Raw genomic sequence first — 15063 nt, forward strand, 5'->3', positions numbered from 1 at the left:
TTGTGCTTGTACCCTTACCGAAGACCTCTCTAAACCATGTAGACATCACATTCATTTCTGTGTTCCCTTTCTTGTTTTAAATGGAAAGAAAAGGAGGTATCATAGAACAAAAGCTATTTTGTGTTATTTTTCAGGTTTAACATCAATTTTAGAGCATTGAATTTTGGTTTACTTATTTTTGCACAATTGTTTCACAAATCAGATTCAATCAAAACATTCGTAAGTGACAGAGAGGTAAGAAAACTCCATGTGCAGGAAAAAAACTAAAAAACTCTGTAGATGTTTGTCAAAAAGTTGAGTTATTTAATAGGCAATACACAAATTATAGATACGTTGGACATATTTATTACAATTGAAACATTCGCAAAGCTACCTGGAAAAATATGATTATGTTGACATTGTAACCAACGAAGCTTAACATTCCATGAAAATTATGCTTATTACATGCCTTGATTGTTATATCTGTTAATCACTTCATTGTTTAATGTTATATATTAATCTCTTTAATTTTGATCTCACTTAATCCACACTCCACTGTTTTTTTTTTCCTTTGTATAAAGTTTGTGGTGAAGATGTTTCTTTAATTTTTCATAATCATCTCTCACATTCTTTTAATTAATGGGATTGTTTTTTGCAGTAATTATTATAGTGTGTAAATATTTTGGGTTTTTATATATATCATTTAATGGATTTGTTTAAAGGTGAGCCATGGGAACATATTCTTTCTACTCTTAACAAAGTAAAATTTAAATGGTATAGACAATTCAGTCTAGAATTAGAAATGAGTGAATTAGAAATAGAAATCAATGATAGAAAGTGATAAATAAGAAATAATTAGAAATAAGTGAAAGTTGAATTCTCTTGTACTGTTACAAAAGTTAGAATTGTGCAACAATTTGGCAGTCTAGTATATTGTCGGGTATAGCATTATACTTGTACATATCTTTAGGATATTAATGTAAGATTGATATGAAAGACATCAACTTCATTTACTTTGTACAGTAGTCATACCTTAAAATTAGAGAACTTAAAGTTACTTGAGATAGACGAAGTTTAATTTTAGAATTATAGGAGCCTTCTATACCAAGAGATTAACAGCAGTAAAGTGATTATTTTATGTCACCTGCAAAATCCTGTGTTGTCATTTATTATTTTTTCTAACCATTTTTGCTCTGTCTTCAATCAGCCGGCAAGCCTAAGGTTGATTTTGTGAGCCTCATCAAAAGTCAGGAAGTTGCTGAAGGGCAAGATGCAAAGTTTGTTTGTGAGTTGAGCGGCGATCGATTGGATGTGGCCTGGCATCATAACGAGAAGAAGGTTATGCCTCGAGATTCCAAGTGTGAGCTGAAACGACTCGGTCGTAGACACACCCTCTACGTCAGACACTGCAAGGCTGCGGACGCTGGTGAAGTGTCCATCAAAGTTGGTGAAAGCACATGTCGTGCCAGCCTTATCGTGAAATGTAAGAATAAGAACCACCTGTCCTTTCTTATCCTTGCATTTTTATATAGATTTACCGCTCGGTATACTATGTATGGAATATTTCCTCCAATGTTGTGCATTTTGGTATACTCTATAAAATATGTACATAGTAGGGTAAATAGAGGTAATTACCTGTAATAATAATTCCCCTCATCAGCTGCCTGATCTTAACCTTTGGCCTCGGTGTCATGATCCAAAAGCAAGTTAACCATGTGTGTATTGATTTTATGTTTTTCAACTTTTCATAACGTTTTCACTCAATGTAGCCAAACCTAAAATTATACGTGAGCTGGCTCCGGCCACAGTCGTGCAAGGTAACCCGATCGAATTAGAATGTGAAATCTCGGACATGAGTGGCGAGGTCACTTGGCTGAAGGAGGGTAAGCCAATGGTCCTGGACGAACGGATTCGTGCTCAGAACGGAAGCGCCGGCGTCCGTCTCTTGACCATCGAGAAAGCAGACTTTGAAGATGCCGCGGAGTACACCTGCAAGTTTGGGGATTTAACAACAAAAGCCAAGTTGACCGTTACAGGTAGGATTGATGGTCAATGGTAGATTCTTAATGCTCTGTTTAGTTGACCGTTACAGGTAGGATTGATGGTCAATGGTAGATTCTTAATGCTCTGTTTAGCTTTGTTGCTCTCTTGTAACTAAGTGTTCCTGTGACTGTACGTATAGGAAACTGTTTTAGCACACACCACCAGTTTCAACATAAGGTCCTAAGATTATTTATGATATGTATAAGGCCTTAGAATATCACAATATTAGCCTCTTGCCCTAAAATGCTGTTGCTTAAAAACTCTACTGGCTAAAATCAACTTTTCACTGTCATATACAATGTCGCATCAGTTGCTATACAGGCTATGATTAAGTGCAGCCCAATAATATTTGCTGATAATAAAGAGTCATTAAAAGGCTTACGTTTGGTACAATAAATAAATCATGCCAAGTCTGTGGCTGATGATTCTTAACCGACTCACCATGTCTTTAATTTCCTAAACATCCACTGGCAGAATATTGCCAGTGTCATATTTAATTCTAATGGCAAATGGCCCAGAACTTTGAGGTCTGTATATCTTGACTTGTCCACTTAACAGTTAGATCAGTTTTATTTCCTTACTTGGTGATAGAAGCCTTCCATGCTGGTCTATCTGGAATAGTTGATTATGTTTGCAATTAGAACCCCTGCTATCTAGCTACAAATGCACTGTAGTCTGGTTTCTAGGAAATGAAAAAAAAATTGCAAAATATTTGTTATTTAATTATAAAACCCTACAATATTTAACTAAATGTGGCTCTTCAATACTCTACATGGCTAGCAAACTATCTCTTCTAGTTAAGAAAGAAATAAGAAAAACAATAAAAGAACTAAGAAAATCTTTCCTTCTTTTTTTCTTGTGATCTCTGATCTCTCTCCTATTACTGAAACCAAATATTCTCTCTTCTTCCAGAGCCTCCATCCTTCTCTAGTAAGATGGAACCAGAGCAGGAAGTATTTGCCGGAGAAGACGCTGTCTTTGAAACTGAAGTCGACGATCCTCAGGCAGAGGTCTTTTGGTTTCAGGATGGCAAACATATCACTCCTGACGAGAAGCATGAGGTGATTGTCGATGGCAACAAGCGTCGTCTGATCATCCACGATGCAGATCCAATCGACAACGGTCGTTATGCTTGTGCTCTGGACGCAGAAAGGATCACCTTTTCAAATCTTGCCGTACAAGGTAACTGTTTTCTTTCTACGGTGGGAATCCTTTTAACCTTTTCACTTTTATAAATGACAAAGGGTATTGAAATAAAAGAGCATCTCAATTTCACTGGTTTGTTATATTTCATCAGTATATTGCTCACAGATTTTTAACCTTTGGTGGTGATAAAATGTTATTTGAGGTCAACAAAGGTCAACTTGAGTCTAACACCATAGGCTCAAAAGCAAAGCGTGGATGAACTTCATTCTTGTATATCTGTATGTGCACCTTTGTGAGTACAAGAACCTCTTTGTTTCTGTGGAAGTCAAAGGTCAACAGATCAAATTCTGGAAACACTGAAACCACAAAAACTCCATAGTAAGGTTTGATAGGAGAAGTTGGTAACTTCCATATTGCTATAACAGCCAGTTGAGAAAAAGTACTCACTTGGAGAAAAAAAAACATGTTTGTTTTCACCTCAAAGAGAGTGAAAGTTTTCAGCGTATTTCATTTGCGTGGTAACTATCAGTTTAGAAAGTTATGAACATTTGCAGTTGTTGTTTTCCAAACTTTTATATCAGTTCCATTGAATAATATTCTTAATAAAGCCACAATTTAAGTGCAGTTTTAAGCCAGGTATTCTGTTCACATTTCATTACATGACCATCCTATTATCAGGTTCAAAATGGTTCATTAATTGGGGAGGAAGTTCAAACATTTAGAATTTTGTGGGATTTTTTCCACTCTCTCCTTCTTTCTTTTCATTAAACAGTAAATTTTCTCACAAGATAAAAAGTGAGCAGATCAGTTCAGTACTACACTTTAATAATCTTATATTTCATTTCAAACAGTCAATTTTTAAGATTTCAGGGATTATTTTGGAACACACTCCTCATTGTTAACACACTCCACATTGTTAAGCTTGTAAGCTTTATGGAAGAACTTACCTCCACTTTGTTCTTTTGTTGGGAAAAAAAAAAATCACTAATTCCCTCAGATTACAGAAAACAAGGTCTATTTGCTTCAAAAAACAGTCACTTCAATTCTAATTTGACCAGTTCAATATACCAAGGATGGTGTCATGATGTTAAATATTTTTGGATTGATTTCCGGCCCGTCTGTCTGATTAAATCTCTCACTAACCACACTCCTTTTTTTCTTCAGAAAAACCAAGTCTTGTGATTCCAGAGAATCTGGAAGATGTCACGGTCAATGTGGGTGACCCTGCTGACTTCTTATTCGAGATTGGCGGTTTCCCTGCCCCAACGGTCAGCTGGTCAAAAGCAGGACAACCATTTGAGCCATCGGATCGTGTTCAGATGGTCTCGTTGCCAAACGCTGCCACCATGCTCATTTCTAGATGCCAACCGGACGATAGTTCAGAATACACCATCACCGTTGCCAACAAACATGGTGAAGAAAGTGCCACTGTCAGGGTTAAAGTCATTGGTGAGTTTACCAATCATTTCCTGAATGATCTTGATAAAAGGACAATTTCTCTCAAATAAAATGCAAAAGGGCATTTATACAAAAGTTTTGTTAATACTGTAAAATCCCATCCAACAACAACTAAAAGAAAGAAAAGAAACTCCAGCTCAACAAATTAGCTATAATGGTCCTGTAAACAAATTACTTTATAGAAACTGTTAATAAAATTAGAAGCTTTACCAGCAACTTATCTCTTTTGTTTTAAATTCCTCTTCATGTTCGCACCTTACAAACCTTTGTCATGATCTTTCTTTGAAAAGACAAGCCTGGCACACCAGAAAACCTGAAGGTCAGTGGTTACAGCGAAACCACAGTATCCCTCCAATGGGCTCCCCCAGCCTATGACGGTAACGTTGGAGTCTCTCACTATGTAGTTGAGTTCAGGGAAAATAAGAAAGGACAAGAATGGCAGGTAACTTATAACCGCTAGCTCAGACAATGGTGATGATGATGATGATGATGATGATGATGATGATGATGATGATGATGATGATGATGATGATGATGATGATGATGATGATGATGATGATGATGATGATGATGATGATGATGATGATGATGATGGTGGTGGTGGTGAAGATGATGATGGTGGTGGTGTTGTTGGTGGTGGAGGTGGTGTTGGTGGTGGTTGGGTGGTGGGGTTGGTGCTGGTGGTGGTTATGTTTGAGTTTGAGGAGTATAATATGGCGGCATAAGATTAATGTTTTGTCAGTTCCGATCTCTGTATGGCAATTTAGATGACTAGAAGCATGCATAGTAGGGATCCAGTGGAGATATTTTCAAACAAATCAATTCAGAATTAAGGGGGAATAATATGATTTTGTGTGATTATTGGTCAGTGTTTTCTTTACAGTTGGTGAGAATTTGATGAATATAAACTTTTATGTTCACTTCAGAAAGCTCACAGTTTAATTGTTAGAAGTTCTGCAAATATTCCAAATGAAAAGGAAGAAGAACTTTGATAGTACTTTTCTTTAGTCTGTTTTTCTGTATGAAACATTAAATTGTTGTGTTTGCTAACAGGAGGCTGATTCTTCTGTGCGTAAACCTGAATTTACCGTACCCAACCTAACAGAGGGTAAAGATTACTTCTTTAGAGTATCAGCTGTCAATCAGGTCGGAAGCAGTGAACCCACAGAGACACCAAAACCGACAACTGCTAAGGAACCATCCGGTAAGACTTCAAAATCTGCTTTAAAATTGTGAGTCAAAGTAGGTTGACATTGACCAGAATTGTGTCTCTTCACATGGGGTGCAAGACAGACCTCCAGGAGGTGCAAATTCATAGGCATAAGCAACAGATTTACTTCAAGTGCAATTTCATTAGTGCATGCATATCAAAAGTGAGTAAAGGGAGTGCCAAAGTTCTTTCTTTTAAATTGCTAACGAGTGTATGTTGTGGAGAGGGTCGTTAAGAAGTGACAGAACAAAGCCTACCATCGTTATTGGTCTATGTGAAAGAGGTCACGTATAATGATTTTTGTCTTTATGTCTCCTTCGAGAAAAAGTAATCTGGACTCTTCTTTGCTCAACTAAAAGCTGTGAAGTATGAAATTACTAGCAAAAACACCTGAAAGGGGGCAGGGGAAGGTTGATTTGATGGGACATACCGCAAAGTCACTTCAAAACCTCTTGACAAAATGAATCCCATGATTCTCTACATTCTGTAGCCCAATATTTGGTACCAGCTTGAATGGTTATTACAAAAACAGCTCTTTTTAGTTAATTTGTTTTTTTTTCTGTTTTTTTTATTTTAACAAACGAACAGTTGTAAGTACAGTATCATAAGGGTACTTTTGCAATTTACCAAAGAGAGGTGGGCACTTGTAAACTTATGAAACAGAACAGTCCTTATAACTTTCGCAACCCTGCGTGGACATGTTCTCCCTACTCCTTCATCCTATCAGATGCAACTGATGAATTATTCAAATATTGGAAACTGAATTTCCCTTTGGGATCAATAAAGTTTTACTTATCTTACTTATCTTATCTTATCTTAACTGAGTAATTTAGCAAATTAACACAAAGAATGAAAATATATTTGATAATGTTTGAAATATGTTTTCTTGCCTTCGACAGAACCGCCCGATTCTACAAAGGCACCAGTCGTTGTGGACGCTGCAGAGGGAAGTATCACCATAGAGTGGGAACCACCTACTTTTGATGGAGGGCGCCCTATTTCTGGGTATCTTATTGAGAAGCGTGAAACTTCCAGCCCTAGGTGGTCCAAGGCCACCAAGCAACCAGTTAAGGGGACAGATTTCACAGCAGATGATCTGATACCAGGCGCTGAATACGAGTTTAGAGTCAGTGCCATAAACAAGGCAGGCACAGGTCAGCCCAGTGAACCATCAAAGGCCACCCTCGCTAGGGTTCCCATTGGTAAGTTCTCCAACCATAGTAGAGTTTTTACTGATCGTTCACATGCTAAAGGGCTGTCTCATTACTGGACAAAGAACAATGCTTCTTTTTTTCTGGCATCAGGAAATTGTGGCATTTGTAACCCTCGTATATAGGAAGTTTTTATTTGTGTATTTTATGCCTATGCAACAGATAATGATGAATATTCAGTAGCATTAAAACCACTACACCTTATTATCACAGTTAGGTTTATTTGTAAGGATATATCCTATAGAAAGCACATGAACAAAATAACAAACTTACTTGGCATATATCCTTCACAAACTAAAACATTTCCTATGGATACTGTTTTTATCCTGACAGCGGCATCTAACAAAAACAGTGTAGAAAAGTAAACGTAAAGGAATAACACTTTAATTCTGACACTGGTGTGCAACAGTCTTAGTAACTTCTACAAAGAAATAGATCTTTGCAGGTACTGATCCGTCTTGTTCTCTTTTGCTCTTGCTGCCAACCATCTTGTTTCATCCTCTAGATCCAGCCGATGCACCCGTACAGCCAGAAGTGTCAGAGGTCACAAAGAGTGGTTGCCTCTTGCAGTGGGGGAAACCTTCTAAAGATGGTGGCAGCCCCATCAAGGGCTACCAAGTCCAAAAGAAGAACCCAGATACGGGTGACTGGGAGAAGGTTAACCGCATCCCCATCAAGGACACTCAGTTTAAGGTGCCTCTCACAGAGGGCGAAGAGGTGGAACTGAGAGTAGTGGCAGAAAATGAAGCCGGGCTCAGTGAACCTAGTGAATCAACACCAATGTTTGTTGCAAAAGATCCAGAAGGTAAGTCAAAAAGTTGATACTTTGTGACCGTCAGGGTTGGTTCTCCATTTTTATCTAAGTAGGCAATAGGTATGATAAGAGTTGAAACGATAGACAACATTTTTGCCTTTGATCATATCAATGGATATTTAAAGGTATCATAATTGGAAACTTGTAAGCCATTTAACTTCGCCCACCACATGCCTATTTGGCTGCTTTGAGTCATAAAATAACATTCTTAGTAGTAGTAGTAAGTTGATTCTCCTCTATCCGACATGCTCAGTGATTAACCTCCGCCACGTATCACGATCTTGTGCAAGGTTTATTGCTCCCTCGAAATTGTTAATGTTAAAGTCCTTAAATTGCAACTTCATTTTTCCAAGCAAGGTAGTCACAGGCCTTCCGACTGGTTTAGCAGTATGTCTCAATGCTTCCCTTAAAGCAACCTTTGCTGGAGCGTCCTCCTGGAGTCTTGCTACATGACCAAAAAATCTCAATCTTCTATGTGCGACTATGGATGACCAAGGTGTTTGGTTGGTTCATTGTAGAGCTCATCGTTTGATAACCAATTGTTATTGGTCCATCTAATGTTGAGAATATTACGAAGTAGTCTGCTGATGCAGAGAATCATGTGATTCCTTAGAGGCTGATTAATAATCGTTGGAATCCTGCATCATACCAAACTATTATCTCTTGATTTTCACAGTTCCACCAACAATTGAACTCACCTGTCAAGAGGAGATCTCTATCAAGTCTGGCGCCCAGATGAAGTTGGGTGCTAAATACAATGGATGTCCAACCCCTACCGTCAAGTGGTCATTCGGCGGTGAAGATCTTACCTCTGATGAGAGAAGCAAGCTCCGTAAGGGTAAAAACCAACTGGACTTCATGAGGTTAGACGCTGTTCGCAAAGACGATGGCGTCTACACTATCACGGCAACAAATCCATTCGGTGAGGAGAAGAAGGAGGTGAAAGTGTCCATTCTCTGTAAGTATAGCTGCATGAAACACCAGTTATTGCTTTAAGGTTGATTGTGATTAATTAGGAATCAAGTAATTAAAAAAAAATTAATTAAAAATCTTTAAATTGTATAATGTTATCTTATGTAACGTAAGTACAGTTACATGGTTTATTTGTGTGTGCAACCTTTGTTTTTTTGCATGCATTGTTCATTATTTTTTGTCTTTTCTTATTGTCTTTGTACGGGGGGTCTGCTTTGTAAGAGCCTCGGCTTTCTCAGACCTCCTCCACTTGTCACATACATTTTCTTCAATTATTGTGTAATATATTTTGAATGTGGAAACAAATAAATGAAAATGAAAGTGTGTTGCATGATTCAGCAACCATCAGATTTTTTATGTACCAGAAATATACCTGAGAAACAGCTACCTTTACATCTCACCGACTCCCCTCAGAAGAAGAGGAACCTGTTGCCCTAGACTACTACAGTTTATCTACCCTTAATTCTTGTCGATGGAGCTATTTTTATTGTGTATGGTATTATTATTTGTATTGTTTATTATTGGAGTTATTTGTATTGTGAATGGATAGTAAGCCTCTATAGCCTGTGAGCTTCTAGATCAATTGAAACTTAATTTAAGCAAACTTGTGAAACAGTTTGTTAAAAAAACACCAGTGCTAATCATGAAGACATTTCTTCTTGTGTTAAGCTGCCCCTGGACCACCTAAGGGACCATTGGAACCTAGTGAGGTTTGTGGTGAGTCATTGGTGTTGACATGGCAACCACCAGAGGATGATGGTGGCTCAAAGATCACCAACTATATCATCGAAAAGAGGGATGTCATGAAGTCGGGCTGGACCATCGTGAACGATTCCACCCTGGAGACGACACTCAAGGTATTAGAAGAAGAAGAATTGTTGTTTATTTTTTGTATTTGTTTTTGTATTGCATTATGAATATTCATAAAAAATATCAATTGCAATTGTAGTTGGTCCATTAAATAAGAAAACAGACATTCTAGTGAAATAAATTTTGTATAAAGCTGTTTCTTGTGTTGAATTGACACAACCTGATTCATTATTGGACCAAACTTGTATATATATACCAGCATGGAATGGATGAAATTAGATGATTTGCAAGTGAAACAATGAATTGCATTTAATATGTGTGAAAAAAATTGCTGCATTGGATTAAACAGCTCATACATCTCTCTATTGTAAGAACAATGATATGGTTTAACCATACAAATATCTCACTGATATCAGAAAGTTATTATATTGAAGGTATCAAGTTATTATTATTGTTGAATATTAGTTAGAACATCACAAGAAACATGTATCTTTCAGATCTAGCATTTTTAATTTTATATTAAACTATGTTGCACATATCTTTACATCATAAAATGTTTATTTACTGTTACTTACTTTTTCATTTGTTTTGGTGTACATTAGGTTCCCAAGCTTGTTGCAAAATCAGAGTACATTTTCCGGGTAGCAGCAGAAAACAACCAGGGTGTCAGCCGACCATTGGAGACATCTCGTTCAATCGTCGCTAAGAACCCATACGGTGAGATCTCTTGGAATTCGTTGAAGTCATCTCTTGGGCAGAACGCATCGTTATTTAACTTGTTCCTTCATCAGCTTTATATTTTTATACTAGTGTACCAGATGTCTAATGACTATTAGGTTGAGATGAGAACTCTAAAGTACAAGATCTTTCTTAGGTGTGACTTCATTGAATTCGTTGAAGTTGTCTCTCAGGCAGAACACATCGTTATTTAACTTGTTCATTCATCAGCTTTATATTTTTATACTAGTGTACCAGATGTCTAATGACTATTAGGTTGAGATGAGAACTCTAAAGTACAAGATCTTTCTTTGGTGTGACTTCATTGAATTCGTTGAAGTTGTCTCTCAGGCAGAACACATCGTTAGTTAACTTGTTCATTCATCAGCTTTATATTTTTATACTAGTGTACCAGATGTCTAATGACTATTAGGTTGAGATGAGAACTCTAAAGTACAAGATCTTTCTTAGGTGTGACTTCATTGAATTCGTTGAAGTTGTCTCTCAGGCAGAACACATCGTTATTTAACTTGTTCATTCATCAGCTTTATATTTTTATACTAGTGTACCAGATGTCTAATGACTATTAGGTTGAGATGAGAACTCTAAAGTACAAGATCTTTCTTTGGTGTGACTTCATTGAATTCGTTGAAGTTGTCTCTCAGGCAGAACACATCGTTAGTTAACTTGTTCATTCATCAGCTTTATATTTTTATACTAGTGTACCAGATGTCTAATGACTATTAGGTTGAGATGAGAACTCTAAAGTACAAGATCTTTCTTTGGTGTGACTTCATTGAATTCGTTGAAGTTGTCTCTCAGGCAGAACACATCGTTATTTAACTTGTTCATTCATCAGCTTTATATTTTTATACTAGTGTACCAGATGTCTAATGACTATTAGGTTGAGATGAGAACTCTAAAGTACAAGATCTTTCTTAGGTGTGACTTCATTGAATTCGTTGAAGTTGTCTCTCAGGCAGAACACATCGTTAGTTAACTTGTTCATTCATCAGCTTTATATTTTTATACTAGTGTACCAGATGTCTAGTGACTATTAGGTTGAGATGAGAACTCTAAAGTACAAGATCTTTCTTTGGTGTGACTTCATTGAATTCGTTGAAGTTGTCTCTCAGGCAGAACACATCGTTAGTTAACTTGTTCATTCATCAGCTTTATATTTTTATACTAGTGTACCAGATGTCTAATGACTATTAGGTTGAGATGAGAACTCTAAAGTACAAGATCTTTCTTAGGTGTGACTTCATTGAATTCGTTGAAGTTGTCTCTCAGGCAGAACACATCGTTAGTTAACTTGTTCATTCATCAGCTTTATATTTTTATACTAGTGTACCAGATGTCTAGTGACTATTAGGTTGAGATGAGAACTCTAAAGTACAAGATCTTTCTTTGGTGTGACTTCATTGAATTCGTTGAAGTTGTCTCTCAGGCAGAACACATCGTTAGTTAACTTGTTCATTCATCAGCTTTATATTTTTATACTAGTGTACCAGATGTCTAATGACTATTAGGTTGAGATGAGAACTCTAAAGTACAAGATCTTTCTTAGGTGTGACTTCATTGAATTCGTTGAAGTTGTCTCTCAGGCAGAACACATCGTTAGTTAACTTGTTCATTCATCAGCTTTATATTTTTATACTAGTGTACCAGATGTCTAATGACTATTAGGTTGAGATGAGAACTCTAAAAGTACAAGATCTTTCAAAGGTGTGACTTCATGTCCTGTGACTCTTTCTAATGATAATACATCTTACAAAACCCTGGCCTATTTTGTTTATTCTCAGATGAGCCTGGTATGCCTGGAGTACCGGAAGTAGTTGACTTTGACAATGACTTTGTAGAGTTGGAGTGGGCCGCACCGGACAAAGACGGTGGAGCCAAAATAGACGGCTACAAGATTGAGAAACGAGAGCCTGGCTCCAACCGTTGGACCGACGCTACTCCAGAACCGGTCAAGGGAACATCTGCAAAGGTTCCAGATCTTAAAGAAGGGAAGGAGTATGAATTCAGAGTGACAGCTATCAACAAAGCTGGACCAAGCAAACCTAGCAAGGTCTCACAGTCACAACTTGTGAAACCTAAATTTGGTAAAGGAGCAACAACCCTTTTTTCCCTTTCTTTGTCCTTGTCTTCACGTTATTAGAAAGTTGCAAGGATAATTTTCCTCAAGTGTTTCCATTTTAAAGACCATAGGTAGATTGCCTTCTGTGGAAAGCCCTGGTCACATATTAAATAATGTTGTATTGTCTTACATAACAACTTGATTGCATGAATGATCCATTTTTTCTCCAAAAGGAGAGCTTGTGATCCCCATGTTGTACCTCTGTAATACCTCTAGCTGTAATACCCCTGTAATACCCTTATAGTCATCCTGTGAGATCTAAAAAATCCTTAAAAAAAATTATTTTCTGAGTATTTATAGTTTTAAATCCATCACATGTATTTGGTTGTCTGCAAATTAACTAAGCTTTGTTTTTGATCATGTTTGCTATCAGCTGCTCCAACCTTGAAGATTGGTCAGCTAAAGGACATAAAAGTTAAGGCCCCTCAAGAATTCATCCTGGAGGTCACATTTGATGGAAGTCCTCTCCCGACTGTAGCATGGACCTTAAACGATCAGCCCTTGGAGACCAATGACCACGTCAGGATCACAAACACCGAAACCAAGACCACTGTCAAGGTACGAGAATCGGAACGAGCAGACGCAGGTGTCTACAAGCTGACCCTGACTAACGATTCTGGAACAACCACTGGAGAATGCACTGTCAATGTGCTAGGTAAGTGAAAGACAATATATAACTGAAAACAGAAAATTAGTATTTATTGCAAACATTCCTAGCTCTCATATTTGTAAGTTTGTTTTTTAGCCTTATTGTTAACATTTCTAGCTCTCATATTTGTGAGTATTGTTTCTTAGCCTTATTGCAAACATCCCTAGCTCTCATTTTTGTGTGTGTCGTTTCAATGGTCTTATCGCAAACTTCCTTAACTCTCATATTTTTGTGAATGTTTCTTTTAGGACTTCAAAATAAACATCAAGCCACTCACTAAAATGGAAGTTTTTGCTATATGAACAGCACGTTTCTGCTTATTGATATATGATACTCTTCACCATTTTGTTGTTACCAAGGTAACCCTGCTACTCCAGAGGGCCCGATAGAGGTTAGTGACGTGACAGCTGAGTCTTGCAGATTGACCTGGCAAGCACCAGCTGATGATGGCGGCAGCCCAATCACCAACTACACTGTCGAGAAACGGGAGGTCGGGGAAGATTACTGGTCAAAGGTCAGCTCATTTATCATGGATCCAGAATTTGTGGTCCCGAAACTGAACAAGGGAACGGAGTACGCGTTCAGAGTCCGAGCTGAAAACCAGCACGGTGCTAACAGTCCTAATTTGATGTCTGAACCTGTCTTGGCAAAGAACCCATATGGTATGTGTTTGTTTTTTAAACTTTTTGCTCTAATCATGAAAGACACAACAAAAGCTGTAAAATATGTTAATTGATCATCAGAGCAATAATTGCTAACTCTTAGATGCACCCTTGACACGATCATTGCGGGCCTATTATCTTGGAGCAGTTTTCAAAACAACATCACAGAGATAATTTCCAAAAGTTATTTTATTTCCTCCTGCTATATTCTTTTATTTTGTGAGTGATTGGGAATTATAATAATTGTGATAAAAAGAAGAAAAAGAAATGAACGGATTTTATCTCTGTAGGTCGACGTTTGTCTGCCCAAACTAGAGAACTGGTAACATTTAGTTTCATGCCTCAAAACTCAACGCTGAAAATTCCCAGACAGAAAAGGAACTTTGCTTTACATCCTGCAAAGCAGTAGGGACATAACAAAATAATCCTGACAAATTAAGATTGAAATCTTCATTTTCTGTGTTATGTTTCTGGTTACAGATGAACCAGGAGCTCCTGGGGAACCCAAGATCTTGAGTTACGACAAGGACCGTTGCGAACTCCAGTGGACAGAGCCAGACTCTGATGGTGGTGACAAGATCATCGGTTACACCGTGGAACGTAAAGAAATGCGTAGTAACCGCTGGGTGAAGGTCAACAAGGACCCACTCCCAGATACCACTTATACCGTCATGAAGCTATCGGAGGGCCGCCAGTACCAGTTCAGGATTTATGCCGAGAATCGTGCGGGCCCCGGTCACCCAAGCAGAGAGACAGAGACTATGACAGCTAAACCTGAATTTGGTGAGAGAAAGACAAAGCATTTTAACTGCATGGAAATAAACCCCATGTATGTATGTATGTATTTTAGATCCACCTGCAAGCAGGAACTCGCGAAGAAGCCATCATTGGCTTATCAAAGCCGCAAGCTGACCAAAGTCAGTCTCTTACATTCATATTTAACGTCTATGATTATGAATTGTCAATTGTCAACAACTCTGTAACTGGACGACATACATTAATCTTGGAGTGACTCAAACTCGGGACCTTATGAATGGAAGGCACCGGCGTTAACCACTGAGCTAACAATCCTCTAAGAACATGATATGGTATGGTTCTAACTAGTGTGAAAATGAACTTGTTAGTTCAGTTGCTACATTGACTGCCTGCTCTGTTATCACATATATATATACTGAGTAGCAAGCTGAGGGGTCTGCAGCATTCTGCAGCTATGCTGCAATATGACACAATCTATTGTGCTCCGCAGTTT

At 37.8% G+C, this 15063-nt stretch overlaps 1 protein-coding gene across 11 annotated transcripts in view; it reads left to right on the plus strand.

Annotated features, from left to right (window-relative positions):
• Window positions 1-15063, plus strand: part of LOC139984665 (twitchin-like) — a 114311-nt gene that overhangs the window by 46743 nt on the left and 52505 nt on the right. For all 11 annotated transcript variants that reach the window (XM_071998653.1, XM_071998656.1, XM_071998654.1 and 8 more), the window contains 15 exons: window positions 1187-1462; window positions 1749-2015; window positions 2935-3204; window positions 4333-4617; window positions 4917-5068; window positions 5680-5830; window positions 6736-7038; window positions 7553-7852; window positions 8538-8819; window positions 9503-9690; window positions 10246-10360; window positions 12166-12468; window positions 12877-13158; window positions 13512-13814; window positions 14295-14597. In XM_071998653.1, coding sequence (XP_071854754.1) covers window positions 1187-1462; window positions 1749-2015; window positions 2935-3204; window positions 4333-4617; window positions 4917-5068; window positions 5680-5830; window positions 6736-7038; window positions 7553-7852; window positions 8538-8819; window positions 9503-9690; window positions 10246-10360; window positions 12166-12468; window positions 12877-13158; window positions 13512-13814; window positions 14295-14597 — 3780 coding nt within the window. The remainder of the gene's footprint in view (window positions 1-1186; window positions 1463-1748; window positions 2016-2934; window positions 3205-4332; window positions 4618-4916; window positions 5069-5679; window positions 5831-6735; window positions 7039-7552; window positions 7853-8537; window positions 8820-9502; window positions 9691-10245; window positions 10361-12165; window positions 12469-12876; window positions 13159-13511; window positions 13815-14294; window positions 14598-15063) is intronic.

The sequence above is a fragment of the Apostichopus japonicus genome, chromosome 17 (assembly GCF_037975245.1).
Source record: "Apostichopus japonicus isolate 1M-3 chromosome 17, ASM3797524v1, whole genome shotgun sequence".
Classification (NCBI taxonomy): Eukaryota; Metazoa; Echinodermata; class Holothuroidea; order Aspidochirotida; family Stichopodidae; genus Apostichopus; species Apostichopus japonicus.